Genomic DNA, 18,402 nt, shown 5'->3' with positions numbered 1-18,402 from the left:
CCTGGCCTTCCTTCTGGAATTTCAGAGGATCTGACCCTAGCAACATAGAAGGGGACAGTGCTCTGGGCGCCCAAGGTTCGTACTGCAGCCCTGAAAATCAGTGGGTGGGCAATCTCGACGTAACTTGTACAGTTGACCCTGTTGGAGTATGCAGAGTCAGAGGGAGGCCATCTAATGTGAATCCCCCGACAGGCACCCACACCGCTTGACAGGGCATCTGTGATATTCGCATTGTGCATGAGGCCATAAATTCCAGTGGAAGGTGGCCAGGCTGGGGCACTAGTGTTGGGATTCCCCCCATCCCACCCATCGCCACCACCATAAACCTCCTGATTGTGCTTGCCTCCTCTTTGGAAGTCTACACCTGGACCAGATATGAAGCTCACAACCACCATGAGGTCAGCCTTTACTTGATGTACAACAGATCCCTTAGCAGATTGATTAGGATGGATCCCAGGATGATACTAGTTCAGCCAGCCATCATGCTGCTTACTTTTGCATGTTCTAATTAGCTTTAATACAATGAAGGTGTTAAGGGTTTATCCCAGGGGATCATTTGTCATGACGATAGAATGGTTTTCATTCATTCTGCCTCTACTGTATGAGCCAGAGATTTCTTACAGAAGGCAGAAGATCAACAAATGAACCTTCATGACTTCCTTTGTGACAGTGTGAAACACCCTGTAAGGGCTGTCTGAGAATGTGCACTAGTCCACCTCCAACATCTCAGCACCAATAATGGGCATTGGCTTGTTTCTGTGGTCAGAGGCCATCGGAACATTCATTGAATTGAAGCCTTTTCCATTGATGTAGGCAATGGGATTGATGTGAGGAGCCTTGATGAGAGCTCTGGACTTTTAGGATCTCTGCCACTGAGCAAACGTTCTGTGCCCTGGCCAGCTGATTTCCCCTGAATTAGACCACTCCTACTCATAAATACTGATCACACTGTCCTCCTAGCTAATACTCGAGAATCGTCCTTGCAAAAGCATTCATCTCTTGCTTGATGTCTTTGTTGAGATCCCAATCCCAGCTCAATCTCATACACAAGTGCTGGCTGATCATTAACTCTTTTAAATCCACACAATAATGTAACTGCCCTACAGTTCATTAACAAATCAAAAACATTTGGAGTTGGAGCAATATATATCTTCACCCTTCTCTCATATTTTGCTGGACATACAACTTCTAATGGGAGTTCTAGCCATAGTCCCCAAAGGACCAGAGGCATCTCTCCCCATTAAAGAGAGACAGTTGGTGATGTATAGCTTGAGGGTAAAGATGGGTTCACTGCTCTATCTCCTCGCCTTCAATATTTACTTCCTTCAGTTTTCCTTTCTTCCTCTGTATTCTCCTTCATCCAATTGTTTTTAGGGAAGTTGATGTTAAGTCCACTCTCTTCTATTCCAAATCACTCGATAATATTCTCCTGAAGCAGCAAGTAGACCTGCTGCTGGAAGTGCGGATGAGGACAGGTTCGGAATTGACTTTAAAGGTTTCCAATGTCAAATATTCCACCAATATCTATTGCTTCGGATAAGAATAATGGCTACAGTTTGAGCTATTGCCTGGTTGAGGATCTTTGCTTGCTGTACTCCAGCAAAATGAAGAAAACTGCAATCTTACTCTCCCTTGAGAGGCTGAACACAATGCCATTGATCTCAAGCTCATGAAAGAAGCTTTCATGCATGCTTCAATGACACTTAGCCATATTCATTTTCATGGTTCTTCTTTCTTCATTTCCTTTCATTAAAGACGATGTTAGCTCAGTTTCTTACCTCATCAAGTGGCAAATTTTGAGCCGAAACTCATTGCAGTCTTTGTCGCAGGCTTCCCGATACGTTTTAAAGTCAAGGAAAACCAACCTGAAACTACGTTTAATACTGAGTACTGGTTAGATGATGGTTAATACAGGGATTCGCCAATCTTTTTAATATTTAAGTTACAATGAACAAGACCCACACTAAACTGATTGATCTAAAGCTGAGGCAATTTCTAGTCAAGTTCATCACTGGACCCATTTTTCCCAACTCTCTCTTATAGTAGAAGCTGGAATCCAGTATCACACTTTTAGCAACGGTTTGAATACCCAAGTGATTTTGATTTCTGCAGAAAGATTTCTTTTTAAATTAGAGTAAAATTGGCCCAGTGAATTCTCTATTGCCACCAAGATGACTGAAGTCGGGAGCTGGTTGACACATTTAAAGTGTTACTGTATCTCGCAAGGGAAGCCTCAAACAACCCTCAACTATCCTTCATCAATTAGAATGCTTACCCATTCAAACTGAACACTGATAAATCTTTAATCATGTCACACTGTTAATTCTTCACTGTCATCATTACCTGTCCATGAGGTCCATGTGAAGCAGGGTCTCAGCACATCCCAAATCAGCTAATCTACTGAGACAAAGCTCCAACTGATCCACACCAACCTTTTAACTCTATCCACGCCTGACATGAAATACCTTGCTATGTCTGAAGACACACGTGAGATCATAGAATCATAGAATCACAGAATTGTTAAGGTGCAGAAGGAGGACATTCGGCCCATCGTGTCTGCACCAGCTCCCTGAGTGAACAATTCACCTAATGCCATTCCTTCGCCTTCTCCCCGTAACCCTGCACATTCTTCCTTTTCAGATAACAGTCTACTTCCCTTTTGAATGCCTTGATTGAACCTGCCTCCAGCACACTCGCAGGCAGTGCATTCCAGATCTTAACCACTCACTGCGTGAAGACGTTTGTCCTCATGTCGCTTTTGCTTCTTTTGCCGATCATTTTAAATCTGCTCCCTCTTGTTCTCGATCCTTTCACGAGTGGGAACCATTTATCCCTATCCACTCTGTCCAGATCCCTCATGATTTCTGCTGAATCTTGCACAGCAGCAGCCCTGGCCCTGGATGACCAGTTGTATGACTGAACAGATAAGACTAGTCTCTACACTGGGGAAATCAATGGGCTGGATTTTACAGACCCCCCCGACGTTGGGGTCGTGGCGGGTGGTGGGGGGGGCCGAAAATGCCTCCAGCAGAGGCCCACCACAGGCCTCGATGCTGGGAAGGCCCAGCCCGATATTGCCGGCGGTGACGAGGCCTCGTGGTGGCCCCCCGTGCCACTTGGCGACAGGAGCCAAATCTGCATACTTCAAAAAAATGTAAATGAATGACCAACCCACTCCCTCCTTCCATTCCGGAGCGATATTCGTGCTGGTGGCCAACAATCCTTCACCTTCGGATCTCCATCCAGAGATCCGAGGTGGAATACCGGTGGGGAGGGGGGAGCAGGTAAGTTTCTCTGTGCAGGAGTGGGGGAGCGGGGTCAGAGTAATTTCTTTGGTCTAGGGAATGGTGGGAAGGGGTAAAGTTTAAAGTTTATAAACTTTGAGGAGGCGGGAAGGTCAGGTGCACCAGGTAAGTGTTTTGAGGGGGGTGGAGAGGGCGGGTACTTAATTCGATGGTTATTGGGGGGTGGAGGGGAGAGGGTCAGGATCAAGTAATTTAATTTTTTAACAGCAATGTCCCTTTAAATTTTAAAAAGCCCTCTAAAAATGGTGTCAGCGCCTGCACAAAAACAGCTGACTCCATTGCCGGGGATGGACCGCCCACCTTCTCCACATCATCGGTTGGGGTGGGGAGGGCACCGGTCCATCCCGTCCATTTAAATGATCCGCTGCATTTAATATCGTGGCGGCTCCGTAACATGCAGTCCGCACGGGCGAACCGCCATTGTTCACATCGGCGGCAATGTAAAATGCAGCCCAATGACTTTAACAACTTGATAGTATTAACAAATAGCAATAATGGAAATCGTAGAGGGTTGGACCAATCCTTAGCCTCTATTACAGAATGCGTATTCCTATACTATTGCTTAAAGAACAGTCGTTACTATCAGGACCCTTCTTAAAATCAAACAAATATAAACAAATTATGATTAACTTTTACATCTTTTCCATTTGTTCTGTGCCTTTTTCCTTTTTAAATAAAATTGTGAAGGAAAGCTAGGCAAAACCTAAACTCCAGGCTCTGGGGGGTTACGGCATAACCACAAAATATGAGACTTACGCCTCCAGCCTCCAATATAAAACCAGTCAGAGAATGGGAAAATATAAATAACTCTAGAGTAACACTCCAGTGTGGGTAGAGTTAGGGTAACAGTTGGAGGCTTCCTCCTCAGCTTTGACTCACTCGATTAGCCAAGTCGGGGTGTGCCAAGACTCTGCTTCACGTGGACCTAGAGGATGGGTAAATGGCTATGTGTAGCCAATCCACAGATATGATTGAATAAGTGAACAAAGTAGAGTGATCCAAGCATTGGCTTTTCCAAATGATCACAATTCAAGTGCTTCTGAAAACAGACTAAAAGGATATATCAGCAGAAGCTTTCCTGCTAGTTCAGTGGACGGCAGATACCATCGATGCATTAAGAGGACCATCCTTGGCACCTGGCTGTTAACCATCTCTCCTTCATTATCTGAAAGAGAAGAAAGACAGATTGGAACTGTACACAATCAGGTATAAAGTCAGCACAAACAAAACATGCATTCTATCCTACCAGGATTAATTCATTTCCTGTTTAATTTTAGTAATTGTACCCGACCCGCAGATATTGATGTCATTCTTCCCTTTTAGCTGCACCTTAGTGTTACTGAGGTCTCAGGTATTAATATCGAGCACAAACATGTAAATAGAAACTGTTTAGTATTCATGTGGCACACCCAGAATATTTTACTCGCGCGCGTGTTATCTGCAAATCCAACTGCCGACATGATTGTGACACATCGAACACAGTTCGATGGGGCGGCACAGTGGCGCAGTGGTTAGCACCGCAGCCTCACAGCTCCAGCGACCCGGGTTCAATTCCGGGTACTGTCTGTGTGGAGTTTGCAAGTTCTCCCTGTGTCTGCGTGGGTTTCCTCCGGGTGCTCCGGTTTCCTCCCACATGCCAAAAGACTTGCAGGTTGATAGGTAAATTGGCCATTATAAATTACCCCTAGGATAGGTAGGTGGTAGGGAAATATAGGGACTGGTGGGGATGTGGTAGGAATATGGAATTAGTATAGGATTAGTATAAATGGGTCGTTGATGGTCGGCACAGACTCGGTGGGCCGAAGGGCCTGTTTCAGTGCTGTATCTCTTAAAAAAAAAAGAGGCTGAAGTTACAGCGAAGCCTACCTTAATTCTTGGTCAACAGAGAACAGATAATGTTCCTCCCTAATTTTAAGTCCCGGGCAGGAATGTGTCCTAGTGATTGGCAGGCCCATCCAGGAGCTGCAGCAGGGAGGCCTGGACAATTTGAACAGTCTAGGCCTCATTAGCATATACGGCCAATTTCCTGAACAGAAAGGCAGGCAAGTCAATGAGAAGCAGCTGCCCAGCTGTTAAAAACGGGTAGCCAGGGGATCAGAAGGAATGGCCTCTGGCATGATGCTGACTGATAAGAAAGGGCTCATGCAGGGATCATGCCTGAAGGAGAGGGAGGAGAGCCCAGGTCAGAGGCGGTCCAATGTCACCTGGTGGGGCTCAGAGGAGCACTCCAGACTCTCCTGGCCCACAAGGAAATTTTTTAAAAGCATATCTTTCTGGGTCTCTTCTGGCTCCAGATTAACTTCCCGACAACTTTGGCCGAGCGGAAAAGCCACCACAGCTTCCCAGCTTAAGCTTCATGTTAATATTTTAACCAGGCCCTAATGACATCATTGGAGCCTGATCTGAATATGTAAAGGAAGACCCCACCTGCTGCAGGGGGGTGGGGGGTAGTGTCCTTGCCACCTGTAATTTACCCCACCTGCTGCAGGGGGGTGGGGGGTAGTGTCCTTGCCACCTGTAATTTAAAATTGCAGTCGGCAAGATCAGGGCTGGCGAGAGAGTGTGCCTGAGGGAAAACAATGCCAGAGATTGACAGATAAAAGCAGCGACAGAGAGTCAGTGGGAGACAGAGACAGCGAGCCTGAGGGAAAACAGTGATGGTGCAGGAGGGAGGGCTTTAGATTCCTGGAACATTGGGACCGGTTCTGGAGGAGATGAGGCCTGTACAGGCTGGATAGGTTGCACCTGAAAAGATCTGGGACCAATGTCCTAATGGGGCAATTTGTTAGTGGGGAGTATTTAAACTAACATGGCAGGGGTGGGAACCAGGAAGTAACATTAGAGAGAAAAAACAAGGTGCACAAACAATTGGGAGAGACAGATAGCACTAGAGTAAGAAATAGTACTTATTAGGTGGGGTCAGAGTAAGAGGAAATGCAATATGACCCAAATTGGGTTTACTGTGCATGTATGTGAATGTGATAAATAAAGTTGGTGAGCTGCGGGCGGGCGTAATTATGTGGGAATACAATATCAAGGTGATGACAGAGACCTGGCTCAAAAAAGGGCAGGACTGGATGCTAAATATTCCTGGATACATGGCGTTCAGGAAAGTTAGGGAAGGAAAGAAAGGAGGAGGAGTGGCAGTATTGATTAAAGAGAATATTACAGTGCTGGAGAGAGAAGATGTCCAAGAAGGGTCAAGGACAGAATCTATTTGGTTAGGGTCAAGAGTGGGAGCAAATTTGCAAGAAAATTACAAAGAGATGCAAAAACTATAGAGTAGTTATAATTGGGGACTTCAATTATCCTAATATAGATTGGAATAGGAATAGTGTAAAAGGCAGAGAGGGGCAAGAGTTTCTAAACTGTGTTCAGGAGAATTTTCTACATCAGTATGTTTCAAGTCCAATGAGGAAGGAGGCATTGCTGGATCCTGTTTGGGAGAATGAGGTGGGACAAATGGATCAAGTGTCAGTCGGGGAACATTTAGGGGACAGTGATCATAGTATCATAAGGTTTAGGCTAGCCAAGGAAAATGACCAGGAGCAATCCAGAGTAAAAATAATTAATTGGGAAAGGGCTAACTTCCAATGGGGTGAGAATAGATCTGGCCCAGGTAAATTGGAATCAAAGACTGGCAGGCAAAACTACAATGGAACAATGGGCTGCCTTTAAAGAGGAGATAGGTCAGGTATGGTCAAGGTTCATTCCCACGAAGGGCAATCCAGAGCTTCCTGGGTGAAGAAAGAGATGGAGAGTAAGATGAAGCAGAAAAAGGATGCATATGACAGATGTCAGGTTGATAATACAAGTGAGAACCAAACTGAATATCTAAAGTTCAAAGGGGAAGTGAAAAAAGAAATAAGAGAAGCAGAGTAAAAGAGACCGTATGCTAACATAAAAGGGAATCCAAAAGTCTTCTATAGGCATATAAATAGTAAAAGGGTAGTAAAAGAAGGAGTGGGGGAAATTAGGGAACAAAAAGGGGATTTACGCATGGAGACAGGGGGCATGGCTGAGGAACTAAATGAGTACTTGCATCTTTCTTTACCAAAGAAGCAGATGCTGCCAAAGTCATAGCAAAAGAGCGGATAGTTGAGACACTGGATGGGCTAAAATTTGATAAAGAGGAGGTATTAGAGAGGCTGGTTATATTTAAGTTATTCTTGAAGTTGATAAGTTACCAGGATCAGATCAGATGCCTTGGACGATACGGAGGGAAGTAAGGTTGCAAGACACTGGCCATAATCCTCCAATCCATTTCAATACAGGGGTCATGCTGGAGCACTGGAGAATTGCAAATGTTAAGGGGGTGTAAGGATAAACCCGGCAACCACAGGTCACTCAGTTTAACCTCGGAGGTTACAAAGTTTTTAGAAACAATAATCCAAGACAAAATTAGCATGTCACTTGGACAAATATGGATTAATTAAAGAAAGCCAGCATGGATTTTTAAAGGCAAATTGTATTTCACTAACTTGATTGAGTTTTTTGATGAGGTAACAGAAAGAGTTGATAAGGATCATGTGGTTTTCTTCTATGTGGACTTCCAAAAGGTGTTTGATAAAGTGCCACATAACAGACTTGTCAAAAAAGTTAAAGCCCATGGAATAAAAGGGCCAGTGACAGCATGGATACGAAGTTGGCTGCAATCCAGGAAACAACGTGGTGAATGGTTGTTTTTCAAACTGAAGGACAGTAGATAGTGGGGTTCCCCAGGTATTAGGACTGCTGCTTTTCTTGATTTGTATTAATGACTTACACTTGGGTGTGCAGGGCACAATTTCAAAACTTGCAGATGACACAAAACTTGGAAGTATTGTGAACTGTGAGGGGGATAGCGATAAAATTCAAGAGGACATAGAAAGGCTGGTAGAATGTGCAGACACATGGTAAATGAAATTTAATGCAGAGAAGTATGATGTGATACATTTTGGTAGGAAGAATGAGGAAAGGCAATATAAAATAAAGGGTACAATTCTAAAGTGGGTGCAGGAACAGAGGGACCTGAGGGTATATGTGCACAAATCATTGACGGTGGCAGGGCAGGTTGGGAAAGTGGTTAATAAGGCATACTGGATCCTGGGCTTTGTAAACAGAGGCACAGAGTACAAAAGCAAGGATGTAATGGTGAACCTTTAGAAAACACTGTTTCGGCCTCAACTGGAGTATTGTGTCCAATTCTGGGCTCCACACTTTAGAAAGGATGTGAAGACATTGGAGAGGGTGCAGGAAAGATTTACAAGAATGGTTCCAGGGAGGAGAGACTTCAGTTACATGGATAGATTGGGGAAGCTGGTGTTGTTCTCCTTCGAGAAGAGAAGAGAAGATTAAGAGGAGATTTGATAGAGGTGTTCAAAATCATGAGGGGTCTGGACCAGACAGATAGGGCGAACCTGTTCCTGTTGGTGGAAGGGTGGGTGGAAGGGTCGAGAACCAGAGGACACCGATTTATGGTGAATGGCAAGTGAACCAGAGGTGACACACCAAAAATCTTTTTTATGCAGAGAGTGGTTAGGATCTACATTGCACTGCCTGGGAGAATAGTGGAGGTAGATTTGAAAAGGGATAATTATCCGAATAGAAAAACTTTTGCAGCGCTACTAGGAAAAGGCAGAGGAGTAGCTGAGTTGCTCTTACAGAGAGCTAGCACAGACACAATGGGCAGAATAGCCTCCTACTGTGCTGTAACCATTCTGTGATTCTATAAGTTCCCCACCGAATTTTAACTACCTTAGCTTTCACAGGCCCGTGGGGGGAGCGGCAGGATAAAATTCTACATCCCGCCACCTGCAGCCCCCTCCCCCAGTCCAGTTTTAAATATTGTTGCTTTGCTGATCTTTCTAAAGTGCCTCTTTCTTTTTTCCTGTCCTCGCAGCAGCACTCCGTACACTTTGGTCATTCCTCACAACCCCTTCCAGAGTTTACAATATTCTGTCATATCTCTCTTCATGTTGACAGTCCCCTTGCTACCACCCACCGCACCGCCCCCCCACCCCCCTGCCCCACTTCTCATCATCCCTTGCTTTGAAGGATTAATTACTAAATGAGAGATTTTAAAAAGTCAAGAAGCAGAATGAGCTGATTCTGACAGTATTTCCTATTTCCTAACACTGAGAGCAATTCTTGAATGTCCTTGGAAGTGACCTCATCAATAAATGAGCACATTTATGTGCAAAACTGCCTTTCATGCACGATTACTTCTGAATATTGACTTGGATGCACTTGAGGCCTGTATATACTTCATGATTGGATGTGGAGGTTTTAGCTGAAAGGTACACTTAACACTGGTACTTAGAAATAAATATATTGTTCAACTCACTGATGTTATCAGTCCCTCATTTTCAAAGGTCAACATTAAGCTCCAAAGGTTAGACTTTACTTCAGTAATTTGACCATGAGTAAATACACTGTACTGAAGTCAACATATAAAGATTGTGGAAGGGATCTTAAAAAATGTTATCATAGAGAGAAAGGAACAAACATGGTCCAGATTCCTGTTCCAATTTTTGTGTTGGCGGTGGTGAAAACAGAAGGAGATGGGTAAATTATCGCAAGGATATGCCTGATCATATTGTGCATGGGGGCTGAATGTTTGCAAGCTTGTCTACATGTTTTAGTATTTAAGGAAAATAAATTATTTAAGATGGTTCTTCTAGCTCAGCATCACCAGGTGTGATGGAGAGTCATACAATTCAGGGAAGGTCCACATCGGGTTTGTGCTGCTCGGCTACGTTGATAGTGATGGCACAGGCATAACAATTGGCCTCAGTGCCTACTGGAGTAGAAAAAGGAAAGAACAGGCAGGCTTCCTGCTCGTATTTGCTATCTAGCCACTCCTTGGGTAAACAGACATTGGGATAGAAATGCAGTACCAAAACTCGGGCGTTAGTGTTTCTGTACCCCCAACTCCCACCTCGCCAGTCATATTCCCCAACCGATATATAGTTCCACTGAAGTCAGTATTGGGCGGACAATGCACTACTGCCCGTTTTGTGTCACCAGCCAAGAAAATTTCTACCCTGTTGTGTGTATTGGCCTGTCTAAATGAAGAATGACCAATCAGATTAGGTACCAGTGCCCATGGGACCATGAATCACCAGAAGGCAGGAAAAAGGAAGCAAATAAAATTAAAATGCTAAAATTAAATTGTTTGTTCATTGTACCAGGTTAGTAAACTGACGGCAATGTTGGGACACATCATGCACTGGCCTGAATCTGCCAGTTTTACACACAGGTTTTTGAAGGATCCCAGATGCTCAGAAACTGCCAGGTGAGACCTTCACATCTCTTAAATGGAAAACGGCTGCAGATTTGCAATCACATAAGATAGCAGCTGCCGCATATTTTCTCAGAAGTCAAATTATTAACCTTGTGAGGCTTGGCACCCAGCTGTAGAGAGAGAAGCTTTACCAACAGAAGCAACAGGGAAACATATTCAAAGAGTTAAAATCATAAACTGATGGTCCTGCATGAAGAAATGACACCGTTAGTATGCAGCTGTTCACTGCCCAGCAGAAGACAAGAATAAAGCAACAACAACAAGTTGCATTTATATAGCACTTTTAATGTAGTAAACATCCCAAGGTGCTTCACAGGAGAATTATCAAGCAAAAGTTGGCATTGAGCCACATGAGGAGATTTTAGGACAGATGACCAAAGGCTTGGTGAAAGAGGTAGTTTGGAGGAGCGAGGAGGGAAGTGAGATAGAGAACAGAGATGGTATAGGGAGGGAATTACAGAGGTTAGGGCCCAGGCAACTGAAGGCTATTAAACTAGCAGATACGCATGAGTGCAGAGATCTCGGAGGGCTGTAGGGCTGGAGAAGTTCACAGAGATAGGGAAGGGTGAGGCCATGGAGGGAATTAAAAACAACGATGAGAATTTTAAAATTGAGGCTTTGCAGGACTGGGAGCCAATATAGGTCAGCAAGCACGGGGGTAATGGATGACTGAAAATTGGTGCAAGTTAGAATACAAGCAGCAGAGTTTTGGATGCATTCATGTTTATGGATGATAGAAGATGGGAGACCGGTCAGGGAGACATTAAAATATTCAAGTCTAGAGGTTACAAAAGCACGAGGGTTCCAGCAGCCATCAGGATAGACACCCATCCCCTCTATACATGAGCATATGATGGGTTCACCATTACCCATCCCCTTTAGGCCTCAGCTAGAGTATTGTGGACAATTCTGGGCACCACACTGCAGGAAAGATATAAAGGCCTTAGAAAGGTTACAGATTCTTAACTACCTTGTGAAATGACCTTGCAAGCCTTCAGTTGTATCTAAAGTGACAGCTCACCATCGCCTTCTCAAGGACAATTAGGGATGGGTAATAAATGAGATGAGGAGAAATTTTTTCTCTCAGAGGGTCATGAGTCTTTGGAATTCTTTTCCTCAAAAGGCAGTGGAGGCAGAGTCTTTGAATATTTTTAAGGCAGAGGCAGTAGATAGATTCTTGATAAGCAAGGGGGTGAAAGGTTATCGGGGGTAGGTATAAATGTGGAGTAATCAGTTCAGCCATGAACTTATTGAATGGCGGAGCAGGCTCGAGGGGTCGAGTGGCCCACTCCTGCTCCTAATTCGTATGTTCGTATGACACCCACATCCCATAAATAAATTAAATGAAAAAGAGGTTTACTAGGATGTTACAAGGGATAAGGGACTTCAGATATAAGGAGAGGTTGGAAAAGTTAGGACTGTTCTCCTTGGAACAGAGGAGGTTAAGAGATGACCTAATGGAGGTTTGCAAGATGAAGAGGGGTTTTGATAGAGTAGATAGAGAAAAACTATTCCCTCTGGCGATTGGGTCAATAACCAGAGGTAATATATTTAAAATCATTGGCAAAAAAATCTAGCGGGAAGATGGGGAGAAATATTTTCACTCAGAGAGTTGTCAGGATCTGGAAGTCTCAACCTGAAAAGGTGATGGAAGCTAATTCCATAAGTAATTTTCAAAGGGAGTTGGACAGTTTCTTGAGGATGAGGAACTTACAGGATTAGGGACAAAAAGCAGGAATGTGGGAGAAGAAAACAATTCAAATTGGGAACACACTTACTGTCTGAAATTTCTCATTCATAAGCCACAAAACCCTGACAACCATGCCCCTTTAATGAACAAACTGGAGTTGAGCCAGCCCACGTACTGTGGCTTGCCATGGGTAATGCTTAAATATATTGTATGAGTACTGTATGCATGTCCAGTTTAATACACTAGGATTAATTTCAGTCATAAATTTCAGCAGCCCAGTTGCAAAATGGTTTTTTTAACTTCCTGATGTTCGAACAGGTTCTTTCCCCACTCTGATGTAATTTGTTGACTCTGGCCCCATAACCAATCATTAACAACAACAATAACTTATCTTTATATAGCACCTTTAACATAATAAAACATTCCAAGGCGCTTCACAAAAGCATTATAAAACAAAATATGACACCAAGCCACAAAAGGAGATATTAGGTCAGATGACCAAAAGCTTGGTCAAAGGGGTAGGTTTTAAGGAGTGTGCTAAAGGAGGAAAGTGAGGCGGAGAGGTGGAGGGAGGGTTTACCAGAGCTTGGGCCTAGGCAACTGAAGGCGTGGCCACCAATGGTGGAGCGATTAAAATCAGAGATGGACAAGAGGTCAGAATTAGAGGAGTACAGATCTCTTGGAGGGTTGAGGGGCTGGAGGAGATTACAGAGATAGGGAGGGACGAGACCATGGAGGGATTTGAAAACAAGGATGAGAATTTTAGAATCAAGATGTTGCTTGGCCAGGAGCCAGTGTAGATCAGCGAGCACAGGACTGATAGGGGAATGGGACTTGATGCAAGTTAAGACGTGGGCAGCAGAGTTTTGGATGATCTCAAGTATACGGAAAATAGAACGTGGAAGACCAGCCAGGAGAGCATTGGAATAGTCAAGTCTAGAGGTAATGAAGGCATGAATGAGGGTTTCAGCAGCAGTTGAGCTAAGACAGGGGCGAAGTCGGGTGATGTTATAGAGATGGAAATAGGCGGTCTTAGTGATGGTGCGAATATGAGGTCGGAAGCTCATCTCAGGGTCAAATGTGACATAAAGGTTGCGAGCAAACTGGTTTAGACTGTTGACAAGGGGAGGAATGGAGTTGGTAGCTGGCGAATGGAGTTTGGGGACCAAAAATAATGTCTTCAATCTTCCCAATATTTAATTGGAGGAAATGTCTGCTGATCCAGTACTGCATCTCAGATAAACAGTCTGATAATTTGGCCAAGTTGAAGGAGCCAAGAGAGTGGTGGTGAGGTAGCTGAGTGTCGTCAGTGTACATGTGAACACTAACCAAGAGGAACCTGCTTCTTGGCTTCTTCCAAAACTATGTGTCATCACAATATAGCTCCACCCTCACATCTTTCTGTTGCCAATCTTCAATCCAGTTTCTGTCAAGACCATCCCAGCCAAAGTTAATAATGATTTCCACTGTCACTGCTACAGCAGTATGTTACACATCCTTGTCCTTCTCGATCTCTCTGTAGCTACATAGAAAAATACTCCATTCTCCTCCATCACCCCTCCTTTGTGGTCCATATCTGTTGGTTTGCTTTTGCTTGGTTCTGCTCCTATCTATCCCAATTGTAACTACACATCTCCAGCAATTGCTTCTCCTGCATAGCGCCCTCTGCATGGTCATGTCAGGACTACTGAAAGGTTCCGTTCATATTTATGTGCTTCCCCTCAGTTACAGTGACTGTAGACATGGGGTCAGCTTCCACATGTATGCTGGTGCTCCCCATATGCTGTCAAATCACTTGTCCAACATCAAATCATAAGTGAGCCAAACGTTCTTCCAACTTAACACTGGCAAAACTGAAGCCATTGCACCAAAAACTCCATATTCTAACCATTGACTCCATAACTTTCCCCAGCAGTTCACTCAGGCTGAACTCATTGGCGCACAAATTTGATGACCTGTTTGATCCTGAACTCAGATTCAAAGCACAAGCTTCCTTGCCACTTAATTCTATTTCTGTAACATTCCTTTCTCTAACTTTACCATACCCCTACTGCTGATGAAATCCTTATCCACACTGTTGTTAACTCCATACTTAATTTCTCCAGTACACTCCATTTTATCCTTCCAAGCTCAACCTAAATCTCCATCACTCACATCTTGTTCTTGACTATGTCCTGTTCATCCATCACCTCTGTTCTCACCACTTCCACTAGCTTCTGATCCTTCACCTTATGAATTCAGAATTCTTATCCGCATTTACAAATCACTCACCCTGCCTCTGCTACATGCTCCTGTCCTTACTTGTGATCTTTGAACCTCTGACCCTGCTCTTTGTGTATCATAAAATCATAGAATGGTTACAGCACAGGAGGAGGCCATTCGGCCCATCGTGTCTGTGCCGGCTCTCTGCACGAGGAACTCAGCTAGTCCCACTCCACTCCTTCCAACCCCCACTTCCCCGTAGTTCTGCAAACTTTTTCCATGCAGATAATTATCCAATTCCCTTTTGAAAGCCATGATTAAATTGGCATCCACCACACTCTCAGGCAGTGCATTCCAGATCAAGTCATATTGTACTGCTGGAAAATATCACACAACAAGAACTTTCACTTGGGTGGGGTACTGCAGGATGGCTGTTCCATGGGGATCTATACTGCAGGAGGGGAGAAATAAATTGGGGAATAAAATAGCGACCCAAAACCCATACCACACCATTCAAGAATTGGCCCAATTGTCAGTAAATTGCTTTCACTACCACCTACAGTCTTTACTGCTGTGAATGATAGTCACTGCTACATAGACTTTCTCCTATTATGATCATGCTTTGAGGTCAAGTTAAAGCCACAGCCTGTCTCTGCCCCTCCATCTGTGGAAAAGCTTTCAGGAACTATCCCCCTATGCCCTTTCCTTCAAAAGGATCCACAACATGTATCTTTTCGACTTTGCATTTGGTTAATTCCCGTACAGCTCCTACTGCTGCCTAGAGTTCATTGTTCCCGTGTGATGCATCTTTGGACATTTGTTGCCTTAATGGCATTACACAATTGCAAGTTGTGGGTGTCATTGTTTTGTTGCTAAAGAATGTGTCAGAATAATTAACGTGACTCAATTGTTGCTTTGTTGCTTCCTTGACTGCCCCCTCACCGGGGCTGGGGAAAGCACCTTGCCTCTACCTACTGCTGGCCATTGATGACTGGTCAAGATTGAGAAATTACCATGTAGGAATTAATAAACGTGAACTCGGGTTCCACTGTTCCTGCTATGATTTGTTGGCATGGCAACATGCTGCACGCATTAGGCAGAGAAGTATCAGAGCAAGTTTCAATAGCTTAACCTGGAGATTTGTAGGCACCTCTCCTATCTAAACATCCAATATGGCGGTCAACGGGCATGCACATGTGCCGGACATGTGCCGCCCACCATATTGGTGAAAGCTCCAGTACAGGAAGACTATCAGCTGGTTTACAACTAACTCCTTCCCAATACTGAGCTGTCCTGAAACTGAGCCTGCTGCACTCAGGAAAATGAAGTCTACGTGCAGCCTAACTGGCAGTCGTTAAATTGATCACTGGAGACCACTACCAAAACAGGTAAGTTTTGTAAAGAAAAATTACCTTTATCTGAAAATAGGAGGAGCAGGAGTGCATCTCTCAGCAATACAACTGTCCTGAAGACTGTTAATTAAAGCCTGGCTCGGGTATAAAATTAAAACCCGACCCGGGCCTGACCTCACCACAAAGCCAACCCGATCCCGACCTGGACCCGAGTCCTTTAATTTTTTTCACACCCAACCCGACCTGACCCGACACGAATATCGTTCATCCATTCTGGCAGCAGGCTATTCCTGCAGATGGAGTTGTGGGGATTCATGGGTAAGCCTGATCCCGTGACTTCCCGGAGGCAGCACTGTCTGACCCCAGCCCGAATACTGGACTCGGAATGTCGACCTGACCCGACCCAAACCCGACACATGTAGTCGGGTCTAGTCGGGTTCGGGCTGGGTCGCCAGGCTTCACTGTTAATGACGCTCACTCAGCCCCCTCCTGATCATCTGGACCCTCGTACCCAGCCCAAGGCCCAAAATCACTATAGGTGTCCACCTCTCACTAGTCTAATTTAAATAGGGCCCAATTGAAATTGAAAGGGGTGAGATATCAGAGGAGAGCGAGGCTGAAATTACAGGCTTATCACAAACCTGACTCACCCATCCTGAATTTCCTTCCCCTCGCCCACACCTGGATCACTGCTGGCCACTCCTTCCCCACCTGCCGCATGCAAATAACATTGAGGATCCCCAGTAGATGTCCTGCCCAGTTATCACCACTTCCTGTGACCACCATGTAGACGATGGTGGTAGGCTCAGGATGTGGCAGTAAGATCTCCAAAAACCTCCATCAGAGAGGACCTTGTCATGGCTTTCTCTCCCTCCCCATTTTAGCCCAGTTTCATGTATCAGCCTACCTGGCTGCAGATTCTTCCCTTTGAGCGTCCAGTCACCTCTTCTGACACCGGGGGGATTTTGAAGCTGGGCATTGGCGAACTCCCTCTCGGTGACAGGAATCCAGACAGGAGCCTGCCGCGCATCTTCGATGACCCTTGACTCAGGGAGACGGGTTATGGTTGGGGCAAAGCTGGAGGGCTGTGTGGAATCCCACACTAAAGGTGAAGAATCCAATCTGAAACTTGCGATGCCAGAACTATATTTGAAAATTATAGCTTAAAGGTATGGAGTTAAAGCAGAGTAATCTCGGAGTCAACACTGGGATATGATAAATATTTTGTTCATGGGTTATCTGACTCATCACAATAACAACACAACTTGTATTTGCATGGCACCTAAAACATCCCAAAGTGCTTTATAGGAACATTATAAAACAAAGGTTGACATCGAGCCACATAAGGAGACATTAGGAAAGATGACCAAAAACTTGGTCAAAGAGGTAGGTTTCAAGGAGCATCTTAAAGGAGGAAAGTGAGATAGAGAGGTTTAAGGAGGGAATTCCAGAACTTAGGGCCTAGGCAGCTGAAGTCACAGGCACCAATGGTGGAGTGATTAAAATCGAAATTGTTCAAGAGACCAGAATTAGAAGATCACAGATATCTCAGAGGGTTGTAGGGCTGGAGGAGGTTACAGAGATAGGGAGGAGCGAGGCCACGGAGGGAATTGAAATCTCAATTGCAGAGCTGCACTGCTGGATTTGAAGCACTCTTTATCATTCTTAAAGGTTTCCAGTGGGTTCAATTATTGTACAAACATCCATGCACACAGGGTGTTACTGTGAAAACATTGGAACACAAGCCTCTGCACACCAGCGGAGCTGCAGTTAGATCTTTATCAGGTCAAGCTGTTCAGTAGGAAACAAATCACCAATTGTTCCTGCTTACACAAAAAGACCACTAATGAGGCTTGAACAACCTATGATAGGAGATAAAACCATACAGAAATGAACCTAGAGAAAGGACTTGCATTGATATGTCTTTTACAATATCAAGGACATCATTTATAACCACCTAAGAGGGCAGGCAAACTTTAACTTCATGTCTAAAGGGAAAGACAGCACCTCTGCCAGTGCTGCACTCTCTAGGTTATTTACTCACACCCCTAGAGTGGGACTGGAACACACAACCTGTTGGCTCTGAGGTAAGAGTACTACTACTGAGCCACAGAAAACACTAGCATGGGGGGCTGCTTTGAACTTGTGGTGCTGGTGGGTGGTAGGGGGTCAGCTGGCCATGATATTGAAGTCCATGGAAAGGGAAATCGGCCGAGGTAGATAATGGCAGATTGGCATCTGTCCATTTCCTGCCATCGCCAAGATGTAAAATCAAGTCTTAATCTTTTAAAATACAAAGATCTCCTCCCAAACATCTGATGATTCAAACCATGTAAAAAAGAAACAACAAAGGAGCTAAATTCTCCTCTTTGAGGCAGATTTCCAGCAGGACAGGAACTTCAGCCCGGCCCTCTGATCGACCTACATGCAGGATTACCACCACTGAGAGGAAGCCCTCCATTGCATAATACTGCTAGTGCTGCATTGCACTGCCGCAGGAGCACCAGAGGAGGCAAGCCGGTGTTTACTTGCACCCTAAAGAGCAGAAAAGCTGTACCTTGACAGGCC

At 44.6% G+C, this 18,402-nt stretch overlaps 1 protein-coding gene across 4 annotated transcripts in view; it reads right to left on the bottom strand.

The window, feature by feature from the left end:
* Window positions 1–18,402, bottom strand: part of rasgrp3 (RAS guanyl releasing protein 3 (calcium and DAG-regulated)) — a 99,376-nt gene that overhangs the window by 63,921 nt on the left and 17,053 nt on the right. For 3 of the 4 annotated variants that reach the window (XM_068045349.1, XM_068045351.1, XM_068045350.1), the window contains exon 1: window positions 1,779–1,838. In XM_068045349.1, the coding sequence (XP_067901450.1) occupies window positions 1,779–1,783 (5 nt within the window). In that variant the 5' untranslated portion in view covers window positions 1,784–1,838. Of the gene's footprint in view, window positions 1–1,778; window positions 1,842–4,367; window positions 4,471–18,402 lie in introns of those variants that run through there. The other variant, XM_068045352.1, reaches the window with a different exon arrangement.

The sequence above is a fragment of the Heterodontus francisci genome, chromosome 13 (genome assembly GCF_036365525.1).
Source record: "Heterodontus francisci isolate sHetFra1 chromosome 13, sHetFra1.hap1, whole genome shotgun sequence".
Taxonomy (NCBI): Eukaryota; Metazoa; Chordata; class Chondrichthyes; order Heterodontiformes; family Heterodontidae; genus Heterodontus; species Heterodontus francisci.
This window is presented reverse-complemented; position numbering and strand designations above follow the sequence as displayed.